Source organism: Cydia pomonella, chromosome 28 (genome assembly GCF_033807575.1).
Source record: "Cydia pomonella isolate Wapato2018A chromosome 28, ilCydPomo1, whole genome shotgun sequence".
NCBI lineage: Eukaryota > Metazoa > Arthropoda > Insecta > Lepidoptera > Tortricidae > Cydia > Cydia pomonella.
In genome coordinates this window covers 8,527,266-8,554,045 of record NC_084730.1, presented here as the reverse complement: position 1 = coordinate 8,554,045, position 26,780 = coordinate 8,527,266, and the positions used below count along the sequence as shown (strand labels likewise).

General features: G+C 40.6%; 2 protein-coding genes across 4 annotated transcripts; both read right to left on the bottom strand.

The window, feature by feature from the left end:
• Positions 1-506: 506 nt before the first annotated feature.
• LOC133533146 (uncharacterized) lies at positions 507-26,780 on the bottom strand. 3 transcript variants are annotated; one of them, XM_061872111.1, is made up of 8 exons: positions 26,675-26,780; positions 22,546-22,671; positions 19,783-19,977; positions 12,553-12,675; positions 6,209-6,418; positions 3,452-3,574; positions 2,257-2,451; positions 507-1,397 (listed from the first exon to the last, which is right to left on the bottom strand). In XM_061872111.1, exons 1-8 carry the CDS (start codon positions 26,730-26,732, stop codon positions 1,210-1,212), a joined length of 1,218 nt encoding a protein of 405 aa, XP_061728095.1. In that variant the 5' UTR covers positions 26,733-26,780; the 3' UTR covers positions 507-1,209. The 3 variants fall into 3 exon arrangements, with proteins under 3 accessions (XP_061728095.1, XP_061728096.1, XP_061728097.1); XM_061872112.1 differs by lacking the exon at positions 3,452-3,574; XM_061872113.1 differs by lacking the exon at positions 19,783-19,977.
• Positions 13,213-17,720, bottom strand: LOC133532874 (uncharacterized). The gene is made up of 3 exons (XM_061871733.1): positions 16,825-17,720; positions 16,152-16,362; positions 13,213-13,251 (listed from the first exon to the last, which is right to left on the bottom strand). The coding sequence occupies exons 1-3, from the start codon at positions 17,718-17,720 to the stop codon at positions 13,213-13,215; spliced, it is 1,146 nt and encodes a 381-aa protein (XP_061727717.1).

Below are 26,780 nucleotides of genomic sequence, written 5' to 3'. Positions count from 1 at the left end.
GGCGTGTTAACTATCTAATATTTTTAATAATAATAATAATTCAGCCTATATACGTCCCACTGCTGGGCACAGGCCTCCTCTCATGTGCGAAAGGGATCGGTCTATAGTCCCCACGCTAGCCCAATGCGGATTGAGGACTTCACATACACCTTTGAATTTCTTCGCAGATGTATGCAGGTTTCCTCACGATGTTTTCCTTCACCGAAAAGCTAGTGGTAAATATCAAATGATATTTCGTACATAAGTTCTGAAAAACTCATTGGTACGAGCCAGGATTTTAACCCGCGACCTCCGGGTTGAAAGTCAGATGTCATATCCACTCGGCCACCACCGCTTTTTATAATATAATATTTTTACTATTTCATAAATCGGTGCATTATTGAATATGTACTAACAGGTTTCTTCTTTTTTTTAATGTATCATATATATGATATGTAGATCCTCTGTTCTTATGCTGTAGGAACTTGCATGTGTGATTAATTTGGGCAAAAACTTTTTTTAATTAGTTATTTTTCTATAAGTGAGAACTTGGCTTTATAATTCTATATATTGTAATTTCTGGGTATATATTTATATAAGAGAAGAAGAGGGGGGGGAGGCCTTTGCCCAGCAGTGGGACACAATGGGCTCGTTATAATAATATAATATTTATATAGCGCTGTTGATTTTCCATGTACTTAAAATAATAACAAATTTAGTTTAAAATGGAACTTAAAATTAAACCCTGAAGAAAAACATAACATGTGTGACCTAACTCAATATGTTTATATTCAGCTAGATCACTCAGGTCCGATCCCTGCGGAAGGGTTCCCAATAAGGCTGAATGCGATCCCCCTTTGGATCGCTATGCCGATCCGTCGTTGTTCGTGGAACAAGGCAGTTCTACGGTCCCCCGTGATATCAATGATTTTTTTGAAAGATGCCTCATTAATAAAATAAAATCTCTTCTGACGACCGGTTTGGCTTAGTGGGTAGTGACCCTGCCTACGAAGCTGATGGTCCTGGGTTCAAATCCTGGTAAGGGCATTTATTCGTGTGATGAGCATGGATATTTGTTCCTGAGTCATGGGTGTTTTCTATGTATTTAAGTATTTATAATTATTTATATATTATATATATCGTTGTCTAAGTACCCTCAACACAAGCCTTATTGAGCTTACTGTGGGACTTAGTCAATTTGTGTAATAATGTCCTATAATATTTATTTATTTATTTATAAAAAAAAAACGAAAATAAAATAATATAAATCAAGCTATATTTCTGGGACTCACCTTCTATGTACCATGTGTATTGTCGGTTGTTAACAGGCTTACTTCCAGTGCATATCAACGACAGCTTTTCGTCATCTTTGAATATAATAATATCTCTGCTTGGTTCTACGGAGACATACGGTTTTTCTGCAGATAATAAAAAAACATATTATAAATAATATACATTTATGCTATCATCCCGATTAATGAATCAAATTGAGAGTCTCAATTTGAGACCGCGGCTGGCAAAACGTGCCACTTTGTCGCTTATAACATTAAAAGTTGTACAAAGTTACACAACATGATAACAATGCGTAACTTTTGTTACAATTTGTGATAATATGTTATACAACAAATGTGTCATAACGTTATAATGCAGCACACCATAGCAACCGCAGTTCCGGGGCAACCTGCCGAATCCTACGCCGAGCAGACGACGCTTCGGGGCTGCGTTGTTACGTCGTCGCCTAAATCCAATGTTTAAATAAATATTCTCTCGTATCTTGTATTTTGTTATTATTTGTTTGTATTTTTATAAACGTTTTGTAGTTCGCCTGCCTTGATATTCATACTGTAATGCGGTGTAACTAATTTGAATAATAACATAAAATAAAGCGGTGGTGGCCGAGTGGATATGACGTCCGACTTTCAATCCGGAGGTCGTGGGTTAATCCTGGCTCGTACCAATGAGTTTTTCGGAACTTATGTACGAAATGTCATTTGATATTTACCACTAGCTTTTCGGTGAAGGAAAACATCGTGAGGAAACCTGCACACATCTGCGAAGAAATTGAACAAAGGTGTATGTGAAGTCCCCAATCCGCATTGGGCTAGCGTGGGGACTATAGCCCGAGCCCTCTTGCACATGAGAGGAGGCCTGTGCCCAGCAGTGGGACGTATATAGGCTGAATTATTATTAATAACACCAATGTGGGAGCACCAAAAGCTCTGTTGCTGACTTTTCAGCGTAATACAAATTAATTAGCACCTTCGACATATTTCTCACCTCTTTGAATCGAAATTGAAATCTTTTGACTTCTTGGCCCTTCCTTCAAGGATCCACTCGAAGAAACGGTTTCTTTGGCGCAGTATATTTGAGTATTGTTGTCTGATGGTTCCAGGAGCTTGAGCAACTTGATCTCTTTATATCCAGGCTTTTTGTCTTCTTGAACTGTTTCAATCCTTTGTCTTGTATTTGAATCTGAAATACATACAGAGTTTTAACCCTGAGGCCCTCTTGATTGTTCAAAAATTAATGAGAAAGTTGCATTTTATCCACATGTGGGGAAAAGTAAACAGATGCAAATTTTGAGTTGTTTCCATGTGTTAGCTGGTAGAATTAACTTTTAAATGATCATTTTTAATGATACATTTTTTTATTCGTTTTATTCGGATTGGATTTGGTTTGATGATTTTGGTATTTCATACTTAATATTTTCCTCGCATTAGTGTGGTAATAGTTATTTGTGCAACAAGAGAGGAAAGTTGGTTTTTCTTGCGAGTGTTGAAAACACGAGATGTAAAATAACTTTGCTCTCGTGTGACACGTACAACTTTTCACCTCAGTAGGGAGAACATATTAAAGGTAAAAAAATTCAACAATAAGTAAAGATATAAATATAATCGTTTGAGACCACATTTATTTACATTCATGAATGAAAGGCATCATTATTATGACGTAAGCTTGTCTCACTGCCTGGAGTGAGGAAAGTTGCACTTTCGTCACTCCCTGGAGTGGGGAAAGTCGCACTTTCTACACTCCCCGGAGGGACGAAAGTTGGCTTGTTCGAGCTGCTGAGGTCAAAAAAAAATTGTTTCACTCAGAGGCAAAGTTTGTTTAACCTTTGTGCCTTGAAACCTCGAATATTAGTACGAGCGGTTAAACAACAACTTTGCCCCCTTGTAAAACAAATAACTGTAAAAGTATTAGAATCAATCAATTCAAGGACTCGTGTTTTAAAATAGGCTTAATGACAAGTTGTCATTATGAATGCTATCAGTCGATAAAGTTTGTTTTGACTGTCAAATTTCTGTATGGGACCCCATTACATTTAAGCAATACAAAAGTCAGAATTGACAAACTAGTGTATGTGAACACGCCTTAGATTTCTGCGAGACTGAGTGAAGAACTGTTCCCACGGAACTGGATCTCAGTGGGAATGGGCTCTAGCCCGTACCTATTGAATATGTTCGAGACTCACCTGTGACCTGAAACCAGGATAATAGTTCTGTAGCCTGCAAGTACGCGTGGCATGTGAACTCCATCACTGACCTGCCATCGTCTGTGTAACTGTCAGGCGTCACCCATACCCTTGACAAGTTGGCTGGAAATGATTTTTTTTTTTCATATCTTATGCTCTGAAAGTGGGTAATAAAGTTTCTGCACTAGAGAATTTTACTTTTTTTGTAAGTTTTTTCCTTTATATTACGATAAGCAATTAAAATTTGTCATTAAATGTATTTGTTGTATAATTTTCATTCTTATATTTAACTCCCCATAACGTGATTTATGATGTTACCACAATTGTTAATTGAAAGAAATCTCAAGGAAGGATCCTCTCAAGGAATAGTAGGTAGTAGGTACTCAAGAAATACTATAAAAGTTTATACTTATTTATGTTTTTTTAAATACACATGTATTTTACTTTCCTCGTATTCGAAATAAAAAGTAGGGTGTTTAGCTCGGGTGTAAGGTACCATTTCATCCCTTAGTTAACAATCTACTATTCAAACACATTTATTGCTGGCTTAACTGGGACAACAAAACATCACATGAGCCCAGCCTCGAGGGATAGGCCCCTCCAACCAACGTGGAGTTCAATATCCATCTTGTTGACGACCGGTCTGACCTAGTGGGTAGTGACCCTGCCTATGAAGCTGATGGTCCCGGATTCAAATCCTGGTAAGGGCATTTATTCGTGTGATGAGCGCGGATAATTGTTCCTGAGTCATGGGTGTTTTCCATGTATTTAAGTGTTTTATAAATATTTATATTATATAGACATAGACATAGAACATAGACATAGAAGTTTTTTATTTAACACCACATTGAAAAATGTTTACAGGCAATGCTACAAAACATTACAAGCCTTAAAATGAAACTTGATTAGGCACAAATTTATGTTTACATGTAGATATAAAAAAGTTTTAAAATTATGATGCTAAAACGGAGCGAACCTCAGCATGTGTTGCACAGCAGGCTTTACCTACTATACAACGCTGGTTTTCAGGCCGACCCTTCGTACAAGTACTTCGTACAAATATCGTTGTCTAAGTACCCTCAACACAAGCCTTATTGAGCTTACTGTGGGACTTAGTCAATTTGTGTAATATTGTCCTATAATATTTATTTATTAAATCTCAGCTCGTATAAAACTCGTGAGCAGCAGTCCGGCAGAAGCACGCGCGGTGGAGGTCTTCTTCTGAGGGCCTACCGCGAACCACGTTCGACGTGTTGCCTCTCTGTCGCACTCATAAATTCGTACGTAAGTGTAGTACCACCTCATAATACCGCTATTAAAGCCAAGAAAACCGTCAATGTGTTCGGGGCCAAACTATTCAACGCATTAACGGCCGACTTAAGAGGTGCCCCTAGTGACGTCACATTTTTCAATCAACAAAAAAAAAATTATTAAACAGGCCTGTTACACCATTGACGAATTCTTCGAAAAGGTGTCATTGATGCACACATATAATGCAAATATAATTATAGTCTATGTTTACATGTTTACAGTATTTTAATTGAAAATGTTATTTTATTTTTATTTGAGAAATTATTTTTGTACCAAATTATTTTAATCTTAAGATTAAGTCATAATTTATTGTATTTTTCCAACGTATTCATTGTTAACATTTGATTTATAATTATAATTGAAATCTTTTATTGATTTAATTTTACAATTTACATTTAGTTAAATGTAATACGATAGTGTGTAAGTATTTTGGACGTGTAATTACTTTTATCAATAAATATATGAATGAATGAATGAATGATATTATTATTATTTATCTTGTGACTAGCTCGAAAATGCCAGTAATTTTACAAAATACAAAATACAAAATACAAAATACAAAATTCTTTATTCAACAAAAACACTTTTAATACTTAGTTTATGTGATTGCTACATAGTTAGAGGCATTAAAATACGAGTGTCTTATGTAACGAGCTGGAAGCGAGTCACCAACAAGACATCATATCGACTGACCCTAGAAATGAGCTCAAATCAAATTCATTTCTCTTTCCGCGATATTCGAAATTGGAATGTCATTATTAAATCGATATCGAAGTTATTAATACGCAATAAAAATATATTCACAGATAAAAATTTTGTTCTTATAAAACAGTTTATCTTTATGCTTGTAATTTGCGGTTTTTGAACGCATAATAGAGGGTTTATGATATGTGATCTTTAGAACTAAACTTCATTGCATTTATTTATTATATTTAGTAATTATTATTATTATGAGCCCATATTGTCCCACTGTTGGGTAAAGGCCTTCCTTTTATTCTTCCACGTGTCCCTATCCTCGGAAGTCTCCCACCAGTCTCTGTCAAAGGTGTCAAAATTTAGTTATCTGGCCATGGGCGCCGGCAGCGGGGTGCAAGGGGGTGCACTTGTACCCCCCTGGCAGGAAAGAAAATATATCGGAAGATCAGCGCTGGAAGCCACCAGCAACATGCTGAGATGAGGCCATTTCGTGGTTTATACTTCCTTTGTTTTTATTATATCATGTAATTTAATGTGTCTTGTTTGTGTTTACGAATAAAAATTATTCTATTCTATTATTCTATATAAAAATTACATGTTTTTTACGCGTCTGATTTTGATAGCATAACTCGGAACTATATAACACAAGAAAAATAAATGACTGCATGGATCTTCTATTCCATTTATTATGCACCTCCCTGAAAGTAATCCTGGCGGCGCCCATGTATCTGGCATTTACTTCACACTTACCTAAAGGTTCCGTATCTGTTTGATACGTAAGAGGAATATGTTCACTCTCTGTTATCTTCTTGATACTGTGGTCGGACTCAAATGTTTCATTGGCGCAGAAAATATTAGTACCATCATCCGATAATGTAAGCGTTTTTGTAAGATCGAGCTTCACATAACTGTATTCGTTTTCTTGTTGTATCATAGACAATCTTTCTGTTGTATCCTTATCTAAAAAAATATGTACGTTGTAGGCACTAGTTCGAGAAGTAATTAGATTCGGAGTCAATAAATTTAGAGATATAAAAAGTCCCCAGTATCAGAATTTGAATTAAATGCGGTTTAAGAGGAATTTCCTCCCGCGGACGCTCCGGCTGTGGAACGAGCTCTCTGCCGAGGTTTTCCCGAGGGTCTACAGTGTGGCATGTATGGGACTGAGAGGTGAAATCAAACACAAGTGCTTACTCGCGAGCGTCTGTATTGTAACTAACTCAACGTACATCGTCAACTTATGTATATCTATATCTTACACTACTACACACACCTCATCTGGGGGGTTGTTGAGAAAAAAAAATTGATGTAAATTAATTTTTTTTTATATAAAACTATGTATACACTATCAAACATTTTGTTTTATTTAAAGAAATCTAAACATATCGATAGTACAACAAAACACAATTATGAAATATGTTTACATAAAGTCAAACTATTAATGTTAACACAACATGACAAAAAAAAGAGCAGTGACACATGAGTCACTGGTTAAAAATCTTAGTCCTATTTTTATGGACAAGATCGATCTTACCATCTATTTCTAACTTAACATTTACTCCATCGTCCTCAATCACTTTAAAAGGTCCTTTAAAAAGATTATCAAATTTTTTTCCAGTTTCTGTCTTAATCAAAACTAGATCATCTTTTTTATAAGTCACTGAGTTAGATAACTTATCATAATATTGTTTTCGTAATTCCTTAGATTTTAACAAATTTTCCTTGGCATCCTTATGAGCTATTTGTAGTCTGTATTTTAATTCTAGAGCATAATTATCGGGATTATACAGTGGTTGTACAGTTTTAATCAGATTACTAGGGATTTGACATTTCTTTCCGAAAACCAATTCAAATGGGGTATACTTTGTAATTGAATGTACTGTTGTATTGTATGCAAAGCACCAGAACGGTAGCCAATCGCTCCATGTGTCCGGGTGACCATCGCACTGAATTCTCATAAAAGCGGCTAAATGTTTGTGCATATTTTCCAAAGCACCTATCGATTGGTGGTGATAAGCGGTCGAATTAATCTTATTTATTTTTAATAACTTACATACTTCTTCCATAGTGGATGACATAAACTCGGTACCTCGGTCCGTTGATATCATACCTGGAATACCGTATCTTAATATAAAATTACTAACTAGAGTTTTTGCTACGCTAATCGCATCCTTGCGTGGCAATGGGTAAGCTTCAATGTATTTCGTTAGCTCGCATTGTAACGTTAGAATGTACTTATTACCTTTTGTATCGGTGTCTAGCGGTCCAAGCAAGTCGAGGTATATTTTCTCGAATGCTGACGACGCTGTTGTCGTGATAACCATAGGTTGTCGTATATTTTTAGAGTACTTTGTTACTTGACATTTACTGCATTTTTTCACGAAGTCTCTGACGTCACTCTCTAAAGTTGACCAATAATATTTAGACTTGATGTTACTAACCATTCGGCGAACGCCGGCATGTCCGCTGGTTGGTAGTAAATGATAGTCGTTAATGATAACTCGTCTCTCGTCTTTGTCATCTATTCGGATTATATTTCCTAGGATTTTTATTCGCGGTCCGGACCAGTCTTTCATCGTTTTTATTTCATTTAACAATGTTTTTATAAATAACGCGTTTTTATCATTTTTTATCATACATAACTCGTCTATATTTATATTTCTACAGAAATCACTCAACATATTCACAAATACGGCTCGCGTGAAATGAGACATATAGTTAAGGTTTATGTAGAGACGTTTTTTATCCCTTGCGTACGCGAAACAATCTTTTTCTCTAGTTATTAACTTATTTTTTCTTAATTTTCTTAACTCGTGTTCTGATTCAAACAACATTTCTATTGAGTCATTAGGTTTTCTTAATATTTCCGCAATTCTCGGCTGATCAGACCTTGAATTCTCGGGTATACTAAGATCTCCTACACTCTCGTCACACAACTCCTCCTCTTGCCTCAACTTTTTACTCTGTTTCCTTGTCATAACTGTAACTTGTTCGCTCATACTTTTTAATTCGTCGGACGAAATTGAAATTCTACTTAACGCGTCTGCCACTACGTTCGAACTTCCTTTTATATATACTATTTTATAGTCATATTCCTCTAATTGCAATCTAAATTTAATTAATCTACTTGACGGATCCTTCATGCTGAATAGGTATAAGAGTGGTCTGTGGTCCGTCATTATTGTGAACTGTTTTCCAAATAAATAAGGTCTAAAATAGCGTACACTCCAGACGATTGCTAAAAGCTCCTTTTGAATGACAGGGTAATTTAACTCGGCTTTATTCAAGGGTCTACTAGCATAAGCTATAGGTCTCTGATCTTTGTTACATAGTACCGAACCGATTGACCTTGAGGATGCATCTGTTTTCAAAATGTACTCATTTTCTGATGAAAAATCTGGGTATTGTAAGATAGGGGGAGTAATAAGTTTCTCTTTTAATTTATTAAACGAATTTTGGCATTCCTCTGTCCATTGAAATGGTATATTTTTCCTACATAATTTGTTCAATGGTAATGTTATTTCTGCGAAATTTGGAATAAATTTCCTATAGTAGTTGCAAAAGGCTACGAATCTCCTAACTTCATCACTGTTTGTTGGTGTTGGGTAATTCTCTAAAACTTTAGTTTTTTGCGGATCTGGTAACACGCCTTCCGCTGATACTACATGCCCTAAATAAAGTAGTTGTTTTTTCAGAAAATCACATTTTTGGGGGTTTACTCTCAAGTTGACCTTACGTAATCTTTCTAATACGTCGATTAAGTTTCTATTGTGTTGGTCCATGTTTCTGCCGAAAACAACTAGATCGTCCATGTAAATAAAACACTTTTCATATGAAAGTCCTGACATTGCTATTGACATTACCCGGGAAAATGCACTGGCACTGATTTTGAGGCCGATTGGGAGCCTTTTCATACGGAATTGACCTTGACCTGATGAAAACGAAGTTATATTCCTACTGTCTTCGTCCAATGCTGTTTGATAATAAGACTGCTGTAAATCAAGATGGCTAAAATATATTGCACCTGACAGAGAATCTAAAATATCGGTAATATTTGGCAGTGGAAATTTGTCGTCCTGGATAACATTGTTTACTTTTCGGTAGTCGATGACTAAACGCCATTTCTTTGTATTGTTGTCAGACTTTTTCGGTACTAATAGTATCGGACTATTCCAATCGCTTTTAGATTCTTCAATTATATCGTCTTTAATCATTTGATCGACTTGCCTATTAACCTCCGATTTCATTGACGCTGGCAACCTATACGGTTTCGTATATATGGGTTTCGTGTCCGGTTTCACAGTGATACTTTGGGTCGATACATTCGTAGTTCCTAATTTATCCCCGTCTAAATAAAAAACATCGGCGTATTTGGCACATATTGACTCTATAAGTTTTCTGTCTTCGTCATTTAAATGATTTAACTTCAAAGACGACAATAACCTTTTAACCCTTTCTACTCCGTTGTCGCATTTTTGAAAGTTACAAATGTTATAATCACTCAAATTATCTAAAATAGGTTCAAAAATAGGTAATTTTATGTTTTCGTCACTTGTATTTAAAATTCGCACTGGTATTCTACTTTGCTTAACTCTACTTATACTTCCCGCCAAAAATACATTTTCGGCCAATTTTTCGGAGTTTATAACGTAATCCTTTCCTAAATCGAATGATTTTACTTTAATTAAATGTATAGACTCACTTCTCGCTGGCAAAGATAAACAAGTTTCGTTTTCATTACTTCTTTGTATTCGTAACACACACCTTTGATTTCCATAATGCAAAGTAAGCTCGTCCTTTGTTAAGTCTATGATCGCATTATAAGTTCGCATGAAGTCTAAACCAAGTACTCCGTCCGCATGACACGGCATATCCTGATCTTGCAAAACGTGAAACCTATGCCTAATCTGTATCGTATTTCCGTCATGTAAAGTCACGTCCGCCACTTGTTTACTAGTAATACTGCCACCTACTCCTGATATAATAGTACCCTTCTCATATATCTGCGATTCTGTGGGAACGTTACTTTGTTGTAAAATTGATATACTTGCGCCATTGTCAATCATAAGAATAAGATTTTTTCCACCTACAGTAAAATTTACATAGTCTAATCCGTCACATATAGTTAAAACTTTATGCTCGAAAAAACTGAACTCTGTCTGTCTCGTCACTTGTCGAACTATGAGGGGTCTGCGGCTCGTGTGTATATGTATACACGTTTCCGCGGTGTCCACGACTCCTGCGAGTACTGGGATGTCCCCTAAAATTCGTACGTTGTCCACGGCCCCTGTGAAAATTATTACTAGGTACAGTACCTCTATTAGTGGGATAGCGTGGTATCCATGGGCTGTGGTAGGCTCTGGCTCGATTGGGTTGGTAGCTGGTGGGCCCGCGCCCACGCCAGCCGTAGCGCTGTGGCTGCTGGAAACCTCTTCTGTAGCCGTAGTTCATGTTCATGACTACTGGCTCGGGCTGGGGTCGCGCCAGCTCCTCGTCTTGGGCAGCTCTGACAGCTTCTTTTAATTCTGTGTATTCTCGGGCTGCTAAAATGGTACTAAGACGGCGGTTCCTCAAACCGTCCGTGAATTTCTTTATAGCTAAAGACTCGTTGATTGGTCTAAGGACATCGCGCGCCTCGGGCTTCCCGTCGGCTTGCGCTATCGTTAGGCCAATGAACAACTCCTCGATCTTATCACCATATTGAGTAATAGACATATCGCGCTGTGTTATGTTATTTAATTGTTCAAGTAAAGAGACTGCGGATTTCTTCGGCAACAAATATTTTTGTAGATCAGTCACTAAATCGACAACAGTTTCATAACTCGATTTAAGTTTTAGTTGCGCAATTTTATTAATTCTTGTTTTAAGGACAAATGAAATTAGTATTTTTTTCTCGCAACTTTCGTTCAATATACTGTCTAGCATTTCAATACCGGAGATCATTTTTTCCACGGTCTCCTCCTTGCCGTCCAAAATAGGTATTAAGCTGTTCGCTTCCTTTATTTCGAATTTTTTCTCCATTTTAATTGGTTTTTCGGTTACACACTCTAAAACTTTATATTGTAAAATTTTATTATAAGCTTTATCTATTTTTTCACATAATAATTCTAAAATATAACACTCCTCGGACTCAGACAGATCATCTAAATTAACAGAAGTGATTAAAGATCGATAGTCCTCATATATCAACTGTGCATTGTCAATTTTTTCCTGACCTTGTTTTAGTTGCCTTCTAGCCTCGCCTAATTTTCGTAGGTATATGCGTATATTTTCTAACTTATTATATATAGTCTGTAATTCTAAATTCATACCCTTAACATTTCCGACGCTTTTCACTCCCGCCACTTTTCACTTCACACACACACTATACGTAAAACGCCGCGCTTTCATCCACCGCTTATGCGCCTTCCTCCTCGTCGTCCTTGGCCGGAACTGACTTCCTCATGGACAGCCTAGCTTGCAATCGTGCCCAAACTTCTCTCCTGACTTCTTTGTGTATGTATTTTTGCTGTGCCTTCTTGAAAAACTTGTACAGGACGCAGCAACCGATGAGGGCGAGTACGACGAAAAGAACGCTTATAAGGATGTTATTGACCTTTGTGTGATGCTCGCTCGTGCCCGTCGCATCATTCGATCCAACCGCATTCTGGGTGATCACAACCTCTTTCTCCTCCTGTTTGCTGTATCCTTGTCCCATCACGCCTGAGTTACTGTATTTTTTCTACACGAAAATTGTCCGTAATCGTATTAATAGTTTGCAGTACTGTCGCCTACGCAGCCCATATTGTAATAATCACGCTAACACTGAGGCGGCGAAAACGCTGACACTTACATCGTGCGGCCCGGCGGAGCCCGCGCTCGAGGTCACGGTCGCCATGTGGCATGTATGGGGCTGAGAGGTGAAATCAAACACAAGTGCTTACTCGCGAGCGTCTGTATTGTAACTAACTCAACATACATCGTCAACTTATGTATATCTATATCTTACACTACTACACACACCTCAACAGTATGGGGATTTTCAAAAAAGGAGAATCAGGCGGGCTGTATGCTTGTTTGCCACCACGTGGTATAAAAAAAAAAGTGTTTCGCACCTGACGTCTGGTACCAGGAAACGAACTGATTCTTGTACAGATATGCCCAACAGGAGAGCTGTATAAGAGTTGTGTTGTTCATTACGTGTTCCACGGGCCACACCCACGGGCCCCATGTGTCGGCTGAAAATAGAAATTAGGACATAACTTTTCGGAACAGTTTACCCTATGGCTATTTACTATTTTCTCACTTGTTGGACCCCGCGATGTCAGCATTAATGTTGTATAAAAACAATGATCGAGATTATTGATAATTCAAATTAATTTTTAAGGCCGGATAGAAGTTGGACAGTCGTTAAGAACCGTGAGATTGAAGACTTAGTGGCTGAACCTAACATCATGGGAGAAAGTAAAGCCCAAAGACTCCGTTGGTTGGGCCACCTTGAGAGAATGGACGAAGATCGGAACGTAAAAAGAGCGTACCTGGGTCGCCTAGCAGGAGGACGTCCTATCGGACGCCCTAGGTATCGCTGGAGCGACATGGTGGAGGCGGATCTGCGCGAGCTTCGAGTCGACAATTAGCGAGAGGTCGCACAGGACCGAGAAAAGTGGCGCTGTCTTGTGTCGGAGGCCAAGTCTCATTTTGGGTCGCTGAGCCAACGGAGTAAGTAAGTAAGTACTTAAGTAAATTAATTTACTGTAATAGTAGTGTCAGAAGACCTAAGCGATGATGCCGATGTTGAGAGGGAACACAGGACACTGGCAGTTAAAACAAACATGTTGATTCGTAGGTTTGCTCGTTGTACGGCTGAGGTTAAGCAGACACTTTTTAGGTATTATTGCCAGTCGTTCTATACGAGCGGCCTATGGATTAACTATACTGTTAAATATGCCTTCTGGCCAGGGTAGGGGCTGATGAGGAGGCACCAGGGAAACACGTCCGTTCAGCATAGAATGTATTTCGAGAACGAAGAATTAAGCCTACCCACATTCAGTCGGCGCCTGATTACTAAATCTACCCACATATGTCACACCCCCCCACTTAGCCTATAGATACACTTACGCATTAGGTTAATAAGAATAAAATCATAATACTAAAAATTTAAGTCGAACCCGTATCTTTTAACGGGTTTCCTAGTGCGGATCGGTCTGGGGCCCTCCACGGAGGCCGGCAATGTAGGGGGCGCGGCCGGTGCACCCGGCAACGGTAAACCACTCACGACCCTTAACTCAGAATTGCTTGTTACCGGTTCTGGCACCCCTCCCGTCGTCGTATCAGTAGAAAATTCGTTTGGTGGTTTTACCGAAATCGGAGAGTTAGGTACGGACACATCAATCGTGCTTGCCCATTTATTTTTAAGCTGATCGATATGTCGTTTGATGGGTGGACCATTTTCCCTACCAACTATATAGTTGCGAGATCCTACTTTTTGTTCAATTTTCCCTCCTATCCATCTTTCCCCTCCTGTGTAATTACGTGCCCACACTTCCTCCCCGATATCCAACTGTCTAGACGTACCTCCCGCATACTCGACCTGTTTACGTTGACTCTGAATAACCTTATCTTCTACTTGCCTTCTACATTTCAATAGATCTAGACGAGACCTTAATGTCCTACGCTGTAAAAGAACCGCTGGTGACGTCCCGGTTGTACTGTGGTCTACATTTCGGTAAGACAGTAAATATGACTGTAACGCTGCGTCCACATCGACGCCATCGCGCAGAGCTTTCCGAACTACTCGCTTGCACAGTTTAACTGCCCCCTCTGCGGCCCCATTCGAGGAAGGATGGTATACCGGCGCAAATGTTATCTTAATACCATTAAAAGTCATAAAACGCTCATACTCTTTACTAGAAAACGGAGGCCCATTATCCGATACGATCTCTTTCGGTAGTCCAAAACGCGCAAATGTTTCCCGTAATACGCGAATTACGTTAGCGGCCGTAGTTTTATTCATTTTAAAGACTTCAATCCATTTCGAGGTTGAATCAATTAACACCAAAAATGAGGCACCTTGAATAGGGCCCATGAAATCGACATGTAACCGTGACCAAACCTCTGACTCGTATGGCCAGGGTTGAGGTACCGCCCTAGCCGGAGCCGTACTCTCTGCTGTACACGCGGTACACGCTTTACAGACGCTTTCAATTGCCGCATCGATGCCCGGCCACCATACAATGCTTCGCGCGATACTCTTCATCTTAACTATCCCCATATGTCCGCTGTGCACCTCTTTCAACAAAGAATCCTGCAATTTCTTTGGAATGACTAATCTATAACCCCATACTATACACCCTGCATCGATGTATAACTCGTTACGTCGTGAAAAATAAGGTTTAATCTGCTCATCGGTACAAAATGTTGGCCAGCCGGATTGTATAAACAACATTACTTTCCTAAGAACGTCGTCCTTACTAACTTCTTGACACAAAGTCTTCCTTGTAATTGGCATGAAATTTTGAACAAAATTCAAATAAGTGATTTCGCGTGTATTATTTTTACCGTTTTCCTGTTCGGAACGTAATCCTACTGGTAACCGAGATAGCGCGTCCGCCGCGTTTTTCTCGCTACGCACGTATTCGATGTCATAATCGTAACCCGCGAGGATAACCGCCCAACGCTGCATCCTACTCGCTGCCATTACCGGTATGCCGGACTTATCGCCAAAAATTGAGACTAAAGGTTTATGGTCAGTTCTTAATGTGAATTTTCTACCATAGAGATATTGATGGAATTTTTTAATACCATATATTATTGACAAAGCTTCGCGTTCAATCTGGGAGTACGCCTTTTCCGCCGAATTCAATACCCGTGATGCATACGCAATTGGCCGCTCGCCCTCTGGCGTCAAATGGGAAATGACCGCCCCCACCCCCACACTGCTAGCATCCGTGGTAAGAACCAGATCCAAATGTGGCGAGTAATGAGCTAAGATGGTACTAGAAATTAACATTTGTTTGATTTTGTTGAACGCTGACCTACAATGTTCGTCCCATACAAAATTAACATTTTTTTGTAAAAGCCTGTATAGTGGTGCCAAAATAGTGCTCACGTTAGGTACAAATTTGGCGTAATACATAATGAGACCCAAAAATGAGCGAAGCTCCGACACATTACTTGGTTCTCCTACTTCTTTAATGGCCTTAATTTTCTCAGGACACGTGTGCACACCCTTTTTGCTAATGACAAAACCCAAATACGTTACCGACGGTGCAAAAAAGGTGCATTTCTCTTTTTTTACCTTTAACCCATACTTCCGCAACCTCTCAAATACCTCCGTGAGAGTTTCTAAATGCGCCCGATCGTCAGAACCAGTTATAATAATGTCGTCCAAGAAAACCCCTACCGTTGGTAAGTCCGCAAACAACTGCTCTAGCTTCCTTTGAAATATGCCGGGACTGGAAGCTAAGCCATAAATTAAGCGATTGTACATAAACAAGCCTTTGTGGGTATTTATTACGGTGTATTGTTTTGAATCGTCTAATTCGAATTGCGCGTACGCTTGCGATAAGTCAATTTTCGAAAATTTATCCCCCTTATGCAATTTTGTCAACAAATCATCTACTCGAGGTACTGGAAAATGATCCACTTGCAAACATTTATTCAGTGTCAATTTGAAATCCCCACACAAACGAATAGTCCCATCTTTTTTCATTACCGGTACGACGGGAGTGGCCCAGTCCGAGGTGGGCACGGGCGTGATGATGCCGTCGCGCACTAGCTGATCCAGCGCACGCTCCACTGGCTCGCGCAGCGCGTACGGCAGCGGGCGCGCGCGCAGGAACACCGGCCGCGCCCCCTCGCGCAGCGCGAACCCGACCTTGCCGCCCGTGAACCGCCCCAAACCGTCTTCAAAAACTTCTTTAAACCTGGAACTGAACACATTTTCATCAAAGTTTTGACTAATATTTTCCCTTTCCAATTTGTTACATGGCACGGAAGTGGGCAAAGTTACCCCGAGTTCATGAATCCATTGTCGACCTAACAAACTTGTCATGCCCCTTTTAATTACATACAGATCTAATTGTTTGTTTACTTTGCCATATTGTACACTCACGCATAATTTACCTACGGGTATTACCCTTTCCCCGGTGTAATATCGCATTGAGACATCACTCGGATTTAATTTAAAATTCCCTAAAGTTTTTAAGTAACAATCATAACTAATGCAAGAAATACAGCTACCCGTATCAATTTCCATATCTATGTATCTCTTGTTAACTTTCATTGATAATACATATGGCGGATAAGCACTAAAGTCCTTTAAAGCCATTGAATAGTTATAGGTAACTACCTCGTCACTTCCCTCGCTGTCGTCATACGCCACCTGCCCATCCGCGTCTCCGTCATACAACGCGAACAGCTGTTCCTCGCGTAGTCTCGGGCACATCCTCTTCAGATGTCCATCTCGGTTGCACACCCGACACACGTAAGCCTTAAACTTGCACGTGTTGGAGTCATGACTGCCGCCGCACACCTTGCAGCCAGCTGCGCCGCCGTGCGCGCCGCGCTCGCGGCCGGCGCCCGCGACGCCCGGCCCGCGCCGTCCGCCCCGGCCGCTCGCGCCGCGCCCGGCGCCCGCCCAACCTCGCGTAGCCCCCGTGACCTTCCGTCCCCCGGCGGCTTCTCCGTGACCGTAGCTCCCCCGCCCCCGGCTCGATGCCACCTGGTAGACACCCGTACTTCCTCCATGGTTGTCTACTCGCTTCTCCATAACCGCCGATTCCGTCTCGGCCGAATCTATCGTTACGGCTAATTTAAAAGCTTTCTCGAACGTGATTTCCTCCTCTGCGAATAGCCGCTGTCGTATAACATCCTTCGATAGACCGCAAACAAATTGGTCCCTTAAATTTTCTTGCAATGAGTCCGCGCCAAAATTGCAAGTCATTGACATTTTCTTCAAGGCTGCGACATACTCAGCTATGCTCTCATCACTCGCCTGACGTCGTTGTCGAAATTTGAACCTTTCTGCTAATACACTCGGTTTAGGTTGCAAGTGCGATTTCATAATGGCCTTCAACTGATCAAAAGTCTTTGTTGCCGGGCGCGCCGGCGTACACAAATTAACCATAAGTTCATACGCGTCACTGCCTATCACAGTAATTAAAGTAGCCACTTTAACCGTGTCACTCACTGAATTCGCTATAAAATACTGTTCTAAACGCTCCACGTATAAGTCCCAACAATCTTTGTTCATATCGAACGGGGCTATCTTTCCGACTGCCATTGTAACTGTTTATTAACACGATTAACTAAATCACAACACTAAAAAGTTCGACACGTAGATCACAGTCCCGTCGCCACTGTTAAATATGCCTTCTGGCCAGGGTAGGGGCTGATGAGGAGGCACCAGGGAAACACGTCCGTTCAGCATAGAATGTATTTCGAGAACGAAGAATTAAGCCTACCCACATTCAGTCGGCGCCTGATTACTAAATCTACCCACATATGTCACACCAAGAAAGTTTACAGTGCCTTGCGTGTCCAATTGGCTACTTGACTGTTTTTTGTAAATAATGTCAAACGATCTTGATTTTCCTGAGGATCAAATGTCTATACAGGACTCATGGCATTTAAGTAACACAAAGGACAGAAATGAGAGTTAAAGTCTGACGCTCGCAGTCGACGATTGAAACGCTTCTAACAAAATGATAAGGTGTGATGTGACGTCACATCATATAAGTCTGTCCTAAATGTATGGAAGATCAATTATTGCGTTTATGTGTATAGTTGTCATACAATTTATTTTTCAATAAAATGTAAGGAATCGAATGGTACCATTATCTTCTCTAGTTTTGAAAGACAAAAAAAAAATTTTTTTTGAGACTTCGGAGCTTTGTATTTTTTTATAATCCCAATATATTTTTTTTAATTCCACTTTGTTATAATGGATGGCTCATTTTCTATCCATTTAATTAAATTTTGTTATAATATTCAACATGTGTCAACTACCCAATTCAAAAACGGATATAGAATGCTGTTGGGGTTGCCGCCTTTTTGCAGCGCATCATGTTTGCTAAGGCGCTCATGGATGATTTTTATGCAATAATGCGTAGCCTCCCAGACGTGTCGGATGCGACGCAGCGCCAACAGCTTCTTAGCGGCAATAGGAGAGAGGCTGGATAATCCTTTTAAACGACATTGGGCGTCGTTGCATGCTCCAATGCACCATGATTGTAAATAAGGTATTATTAAGATAGAATTAGGATAACTAACATAGATATAAGTAGGTTCTACTGTATAGTTTCTATTTTTCTCCGTGAGCTTCTACGGATTATCGTCTTATCTATTGTTTAAAAACAAAGGCGCGTGCCACTATGAAAAAATGGTGAGGCCGCATAGGTAGCGTTTATTGAATTACTACTCTATTGGGCACGGAATAAGATTCATTATGAACTAATACAGAATTCTAACAGAATAGCTATCTGATCTCTATTGGTGCGTCTAAGGTAGGCGACTAAACGCTCTCAAACCAGCTTAACTTGTGACACTGCGATCCGAAACAAAGATACGTATTAGAAGACCTCGCTTGCACTGGTAATGCGAGCGCACGGCTAGCTAGCGCCAAGGAAGCAATGTTATGTTTCTCGAAGAGCAGGTAAAAAACAGGGCCGGATTTTCACACAAATATATTTGGGTGGTTTTACGTTCTTTAATTTAAAGAGATAAAACATAACACTATTTTACTAAACTAACAAATACTGAATTGAATTGAATAGTGTGCTTAGCTCCTTAGCTCGATTTAGTATGGAGACATGGTCCTATCCGACAGAAAGCACGGAACTTGGCATGCGTACAGCTTTTAGGTTCATAAGATTAAATAGAACAAGAAACACCCTGAGAAGAACTATTGTTTCCTTCCTTCATTTCGTTCTCATATTAAAACCACGTGTTGGATTGTAATGAAACTTTGCACATACAATGGCATGAGGTATATCTATGATTGTAATTAGTTTGTGGGATCTGAAGCTATATGAAATATACCTTATCCTATTGTAAGTACTAAGTATCTGAGCAATCGAGAACCGAGCTTGCTGCGGACTCTTTAGTTAGTTGTGTCCCAAGGGAGGAAAAGTAGGAAACTGCGTGCCGCGTGTAAAATTGTCGAGGCCGAAGGCGAGGGTGACAAACACGCGGGATGGAATATCCTATGTTTTTTCCCGTGGTACGCATACTATTTTTCTGCTCGACGGAGGCGGAAAGCGGGAACTTCGTTTAGAGGAGCGGGAGCAAAGTTGACGCTTTCCGCCTGGAGGGCAGAAAAAGTAATTATGTACCTAGTTACTTACTCAAAGTCTTCTTAACTGTTTTGAAAACAATTGGAATCTTCTTGCTTTGCACCCATTTAAATTTGCCATTTTTTTCTTTAATGTTCCTCGCGCAGTATATTTCAGTATCATTGTCGGATTGCTGTAGAGGCCACGTCAGCTTGATTGTCTTAAATCCACTGCCGTATTTTTTCTCATAAAATACCATCGATTGGGCTTGTTAATGAAACAAAGGTATGAATAATATAATTAATTATAAACCGAGGAATCAACAATTTGCTTGGCTTCCTTTTTATTCAATCTGCTTTTAATTGATTCCCCATACAAACTTCCACCCCTCTTTTCCCTTAAAGAAATGACTAATTGGTAAAAAATGCATACATATTTATTATAAGTATTGATATATTATGAATTTACGATATAGATAAGGTACAGTTATGTTTTCTGTAATACTTGTTTGCTTCTAAACGGTTCTCACTGCACTCACTCACCTTGACATTTATCTATTTGGCCCTATGGTTGACTGGTAGAGAATGCCATGAGGCATTAAGGCTGCCATTTGTACCTTTTAATATGCAATAAAGTTTAAAATAAATAAATAGACTAATTAATGTTTAAACGAACAGAAAATTGCGCTAATAGGTCTTCACTCTTGCATACATTCGTAGACTTTTCAAATCATATCCCTTCCTGTAATTGGGTAAGTATGGTATGAGTTGGGTAAGTATAGTATGGGTTGGGTAAGTATAGGAAGGGAGGAAGATCCGCCCCCCGCGGGTTGCCCACCTTGTCGTGGTGGAGGGGCTTAGTAGCCGTGGCTTGGTCACCCACCGTGAAGCGAAGAGGCAACCAGGGCCGGCCTGTTTGAGGTGCGGGCTGGCCCGAGGAGGACGCTCCAAGTGGGCTTGATAAGCCCGCTTGTGACGCGTTGGAGGTGGACCGTCGAGGAAGAGAAGTGTCGGTATTGTGGTGAGCCGTTCTCCCTATCCTCGACGGCCGAGGTGGGATCGCAGGGGAAGAGGCGTGATGGTATCACGATGCACCACTCTCCCTATCCCCTGCGACCTTGGCGGGGCCGTTCCGCTGTGGCGGCGTTGGTGGGGCTGCAGAGGAAGAGGAGTGTCGGTGTTACGGTGTGCCGTTCTCCCTGTCCTCTGCAGCCGAGTTGTGGTTTGCGGCAGAACCATGGACCTCATCTGCCGCCGGGCGCTGGGGAGTTTTCTGGCGCCCGTGGCCTCCTTGTGGCGGGCTCGGGGGGGTCCGCTACACTGCAGGACGGAGGCCGAGGAGGAAAGCGCGTCGAACCATCTGGCGCGCCTCGCGTGAAGGGCCTTCGGGCATTCGCGAAGGAGCCGGTCGCGGGCGGCTGCCGCCGGTGGGGTCGCGGATGAGTACGCAAGCGTTCCTGTAACCCCACCAATAAGGGTCTCCCCAAACTAGTCGACGCCGTTTCGGCAAATCGCGTACGGAAAAAGCTTTATGTCAACGCAATAAGAGCGAATAAGTCGTAAATCGGCTCGGCCCACGCGAAACGACGTCTTTCGACGGGAAAACGGCGTTTTGCCGTAAAGCTGTTCGCATTCGTACGACGCTGTTTGCAGCCTACCGCACACGTTCGCATTCATAAATCTCCTTATACCACCGTACGGTGCCGGAAAGAGTTGAACGGCTCCGATCACGGCCAAGTACCTACGATAAGGACCGGTCAGAGCTGGCGGAAGCCGTTCAGCGTCTTCGACGGCCGAACATAGCTGACGACGGCCGAACAGAGCCGATGACGGTAAAAATGCTGGTAAGCCTTTTTTTCCATGCCCGTCTACGTAAAATATCCATCATCACAGGTTATTATATAATATGTAACAATTACCAAGGAAAATAATCTTACAGGTCTGTTCAATTTCAAACTCAGGTTGTTACTAACAACCAGTCTCCAAAAATGAGATTTACGATTGCCGATCACCCGCTGTCCTACATCTGTTCGTCGGACTCAACGGCTGTACGTGTGCTGTCTGACGTCTCGACGGCAGGACGGAGCACGGGAGAGCCGACCGTCGCTTTACAACTGTTGCGATAGCAAGTCGCAGGCGATCGGGCGTCTCTACGGCCGCAAGGAGGATGAGACTCCTAAACGCAGGTGTCCAACCGTGGAGACGGTCGATCGGCTAAATGCGAATAGTGTGGTGTAAAACACTCGGCGAAAGCCGACTCCGCGTCGACTGGTTTGGGGAGACCCTTAGGCGGCGAGGTGGCATATGGAGGGTTTTTAGTGGGTATACCGTGGGCCTCATTAGTCTAGACGGGAGTCCCACATAACCACGCGGGTATGCATTTTCCCCCCTAGAAAAAAAAAAGGGTAGGAAGATCCGGCCTCTCAGCCAATGCGCCGTAAGCGCGTGGGGCGGCGGCGTTAGACATACGTCCGCCGATTACCCCCATAAGGGTTCCTGTGGGCGGCAGGCTCGGGGACGTCTGCCGCCTACACAAGGGTCCCTGCGCAGACGGGCCCGACGCATGATCAACGCGCCCACTGAGGTGGAGGGGTCAGAGCCCGGACGGCCGCTGGCGAGGTTGCGGAAGAGTACTTTGGCGTTCCTGAGACCTCGCCCTATAGCACGGAGGCGGCAACAAAGCGGTTTTAGTGGGTAAACCATGGGTCTCATCAGCCTATATGGGAGTCTCACATAACCAACCCAGGCCCATCCCCGTGCCTGGGTGGTATACGGAACGCATTTCCACTCCTAAAAACAGTAATTTACTTTCTGGTAAAATTAATTGTGTATTTACATCCTCTTTGCCACACCAGCTGGTCTCCTTCGTTTAAATACGCCGTGCATGTAAACTCCATGTACTGTTTCCCGTCATCCACGTAGGTGTCTGGAGATATCCTGAACCCGTCGTTCGCCGTCTCGGCTGAAAATTATTATTTCATCTTAAGCATTATCACAAAATAGATTCATATGTATTTTTTCATCAACAAAAACATTTTTGATTCAAGTTTTTGTTTCTGACTGTACTTTTCTTTCAACAGGCAATCAATGATGAGTATTGGTTGCCTGTTGAAAGAAAATAGATACAATTCTAACAATCTAAATAAAACAAAACACTATAACGTTGCATTATTTTTTAGGGTTCTGTACCCAAAGGGTCAAACGGGACCCTATTACTGAGACTCCGCTGTCCGTCCGTCCGTCCGTCTGTCACCAGGCTGTATCTTATGAACCGTGATAGTTAGCCAGTTGAAATTTCTACAGATTATGTATTTCTGTTGCCGCTATAACAACAAATACTAAAAACAGAATAAAATTAATATATCTTTGCAATCTCGAGGTTCTCATCCAATCCCTCCGATTGGATGAGAACCTCGAGATTGCAACGACACTTAGATAGGTGACCGTTTTTATAGATAATGGTACGGTTTTTTTTATCACAAGGTTACTTTGGCCTCCTGTGTCCACCGTCAGATCTACTTAAGTGTAAAAATTTGGGTCCACGCAACTTACTCAAGAATATAGTTTTTGTCTTAATAAAATAAAATTGATAAAATAATGATGCCAAATGATAATTAATTGCGAGACGTAAATTTGCTAAAGATTCATTTGGGAAATGAAACTACTGCGATATTTTTATTGGGAAGTGAAATTCGTCGCAAAGTATTTCGGCCAAACGGAAGTACCCCATCGAAACTGTTTATAAAATTGCACGATAACATACCTAAACATACATGAATGTCACTATTTAATTAATAAACTTTTTCCTGGTTGGTGGTTAAAATGATGTAATGGACAGTGTTAATATGATCTCGCTTTGTGTGGTAGGGCGCAGCACAGCGGATGTCAGATCTAGAGCAGAGCCCAACTGGGGAAGTAACCTTACAGAAAACCGCAGCCAAATAACACTAGACCCTACTCATACTCGTAGTGTTGTGTTCCTGCCGGTGAGTAAGGTTGGTTGTTAAGCTCGGCAACGCGCATGTAACTCCTGTTTATCCTTAATTTGCCATCAACGTAAAAAAATAAATATAACTGTAGCTCCGCCGTTTAACTGAGTATTTACTATGGACTGGTTGAAGGCACCAAAAACATTTGCAAACACAACCAAGATGAAACCATAAAGCTCGCACTGTCATAAAGATATCAGATCTCATGTAGAGCCAAGCTTCTAACTCTACAAGCCCTTACTTCACAAACTCTACACCTTAGTGAAAATATGTAGCTTGGCCGTTTCGTTACTACAAGAACTATTGTATAACAGTACCCCTAGTGTAAATTTGATCGACATCATAACGTGACGAACGCGTTTGCGTTAAGTCTCATTTTGTATAGGATTTTGAGTTTCCAAAACGTCCCGCTTGGCACGCTCTTTCTAAATCCAATACAAAATGAGACTAAACGCAAACGCGTACGTCACGTTTCGAAATCGAATTTATTTACACTAGGGGTACAGAAAAGTGTTGTATAAAAGAACAGCGAATACATGTGATGGTAACGAAACTGGCAACATTTCACATGAAAATGTTTTCGGTGGGATTTCAATTCTTTTAGTAAGTTGCTTATGACAATCTTTAAAGGTGGGGGGTGATTTACTAAAGATCAATTTACTTTACAACAAGGATCCATATATCCATTATCAGACATCAAAATTTGCGGATCCATCATACAAATTTCCATTCTAGGGGATGGACTACCTTTCGCATGCTTAGGAGCAGATCTGAGGGCCTACCGCGAACTACGTTCGACGTGTTGCCTCCCTGTCACACTTACGTACAAATGTACAAGTGCGACAGAGAGGCAACACGTCGAACGTGGTTCGCGGTAGGCCCTCTGCTCCATATATATTCAACATAAACATGAAGTTGTCATGATTGCTATTTAAATGACAGTACCTGGGCGACCGAGCTTTGCTCGGTTATAACTATTTATTGTAATATGGTGGTGTATAGGTGATAATCTTAACTACATTTTTTTACTAAATTAAACTTGTCTAAAACAATAAAAATTAAAAAAAATATATAAACTTGAACATATAAAAAAAAACAAAAGTTGATCACCGGGCGAGATTCGAACCCGTAACACTCGTTTAGCAGTCCGCGTCTTAACCCGCTGGACCAGACGGACAGTAGCCGGCAATACGAAATTAGCGACCATATTCTGCGTCGAAAGAAGAACGCATGAAAACTCGAAAACACGCGTTTTCCCAAACATAAGACTAATCTAGATCGATTGTTTACCCCCAAAACCCCCATATACCAAATTTCAGCAAAATCGTTAGAGCTGTTTCCGAGATCCCGGAAATATATATATATATATATATATATATATATACGAGTATATATATATATATACAAGAATTGCTCGTTTAAAGGTATAAGATATTTCTGACACGAGCATACGAAAGGTTAAGGGGTTGGGGTGGTAAAAGTTCCAAGCTTTAGATTTTTTTTGTTGTTTGTATAATTGTGAAGTAATACTGGCTTACATACCAAATTTTAGCTTTCTAGGACTTCAGGAACTACCCTAAGGGCCACTTGCACCATCCCACTTACCCGGGGGTAGCCGGCTAAACCTGGAGTTGCCATGGTTACCAATACAATTCGACACTGGGTTAACGGTTTAACTGGCTAACCCCGGGTTAATGGGATGGTGCAAGTGGCGCTAAGAGTTTTTAAATCTGTCGGGTTTAAGTACCAGCCCACGGTTTATAACCTATACTACCTTCTTCCTCGCGTTGTCCCGGCATTTTGCCACGGCTCATGGGAGCCTGGGGTCCGCTTGACAACTAATCCCAAAATTTGGCGTAGGCACTACTTTTTACGAAAGCGACTGCCATCTGACCTTCCAACCCAAAGGGTAAACTAGGCCTTGTTGGTATTAGTCCGGTTTCCTCACGATGTTCTCCTTCACCGAAAAGCGACTGGTAATTTGTCCAAAATTTGGTAAAACCAGTGGTAAATATCAAATGATATTTCGTACATAAGTTCCGAAAAACTCATTGGTACGAGCCGGGGTTAGAACCCGCGCCGCGACCTTTGGATTGCAAGTCGCACGCTCTCACATTTGTTATTTATTTATACTCACATTTTTATATACTACTGATTTAGACATGTGTTGTACCCAATAGCAACTTCTTAAATCTTGATTTAAGGATATTTATTTCGTAGACACTAAGTTTTCGTCTTCATCCATTTTAACTTGAAATACACACTGTTCTTTAACACAAAAGTTAAGTTTTTACTTCTTAAAGTACCAATTGTAAGTAGTTAGTAAGGTTTTTAGTTTTTAAGGATATTTTTACTTCTACAATCTTCTTCTATTAAAACAAATGTTATACTCGCGCGCTTGCAATTCTTGAAAATACTCTTTGGCACATTGATAAAATAAATGTACTTAAGATTCAATCTCGGTCGATAAACAATAAAACCATAATTCAGGGTGACCTTAGCCATTGGACAAACCCTGAAATTCCACGTAGGACTTCTCAGGAATGCTCTGACGTTAATATTTTTTTAATTAGAACAAAAGATAAAAAAATAAATTTTTCGAACAAAAGTTATTTGCAATAATCAACAACAAAAAGAAACACACTGTGTTAATCTTTGGCAGTGTTTTTGACAATTTGTTCGAAATATTTGATAATGATGACATTTTACAAAAGTCAGAAGCTTATTAGTGTCATAAATAAAAAAGATAATCAAAAAGGTCGAAGAAGGTTAGATACTATTCTTTGAGGATATATCCCTAGGAGCTACTAACACATACAGGCTGCTCCAAAGTAAAAAAAGGTAATTTGTTAATTTCTTCGAAACCGCTACATCGGTTGTTATGATACTTTGTACACTGGTTCTAAATACCCTAATGCATATGTACATTTCAGCTTTGTCCAATGGCTAGGGACACACTGTAGAATTTATACTTACAGTAAATTCCAATAGCACACAAACATGTTGTTAACAATAAAACTATAATTTTGAACATTATAATTTGCAAACTAAACAGTTAACGCTCCGCGACGAATGTTCGAAC

Bases quoted from the DNA above. Each gene is read 5' to 3' on its own strand.
- LOC133532874 (XM_061871733.1), bottom strand. From the start codon at position 17,720: ATGGCAGTCGGAAAGATAGCCCCGTTCGATATGAACAAAGATTGTTGG. The intron at 16,363-16,824 runs GCAGGTGGCGTA...GTTCAGTTCCAG, and splicing joins TATGACGGAGACGCGGATGG to GTTTAAAGAAGTTTTTGAAG. The intron at 13,252-16,151 runs GTAATGAAAAAA...TTTAACTGCCAG, and splicing joins GGGCCACTCCCGTCGTACCG to TGTCCTGTGTTCCCTCTCAA.
- LOC133533146 (XM_061872111.1), bottom strand. From the start codon at position 26,732: ATGTTCAAAATTATAGTTTTATTGTTAACAACATGTTTGTGTGCTATT. The intron at 6,419-12,552 runs GTGCGAAACACT...ATATTTTTTTAG, and splicing joins TTCCTGGTACCAGACGTCAG to ATAAGGATACAACAGAAAGA. The intron at 2,452-3,451 runs GTGAGTCTCGAA...TATGTATTTCAG, and splicing joins ATCCTGGTTTCAGGTCACAG to ATTCAAATACAAGACAAAGG.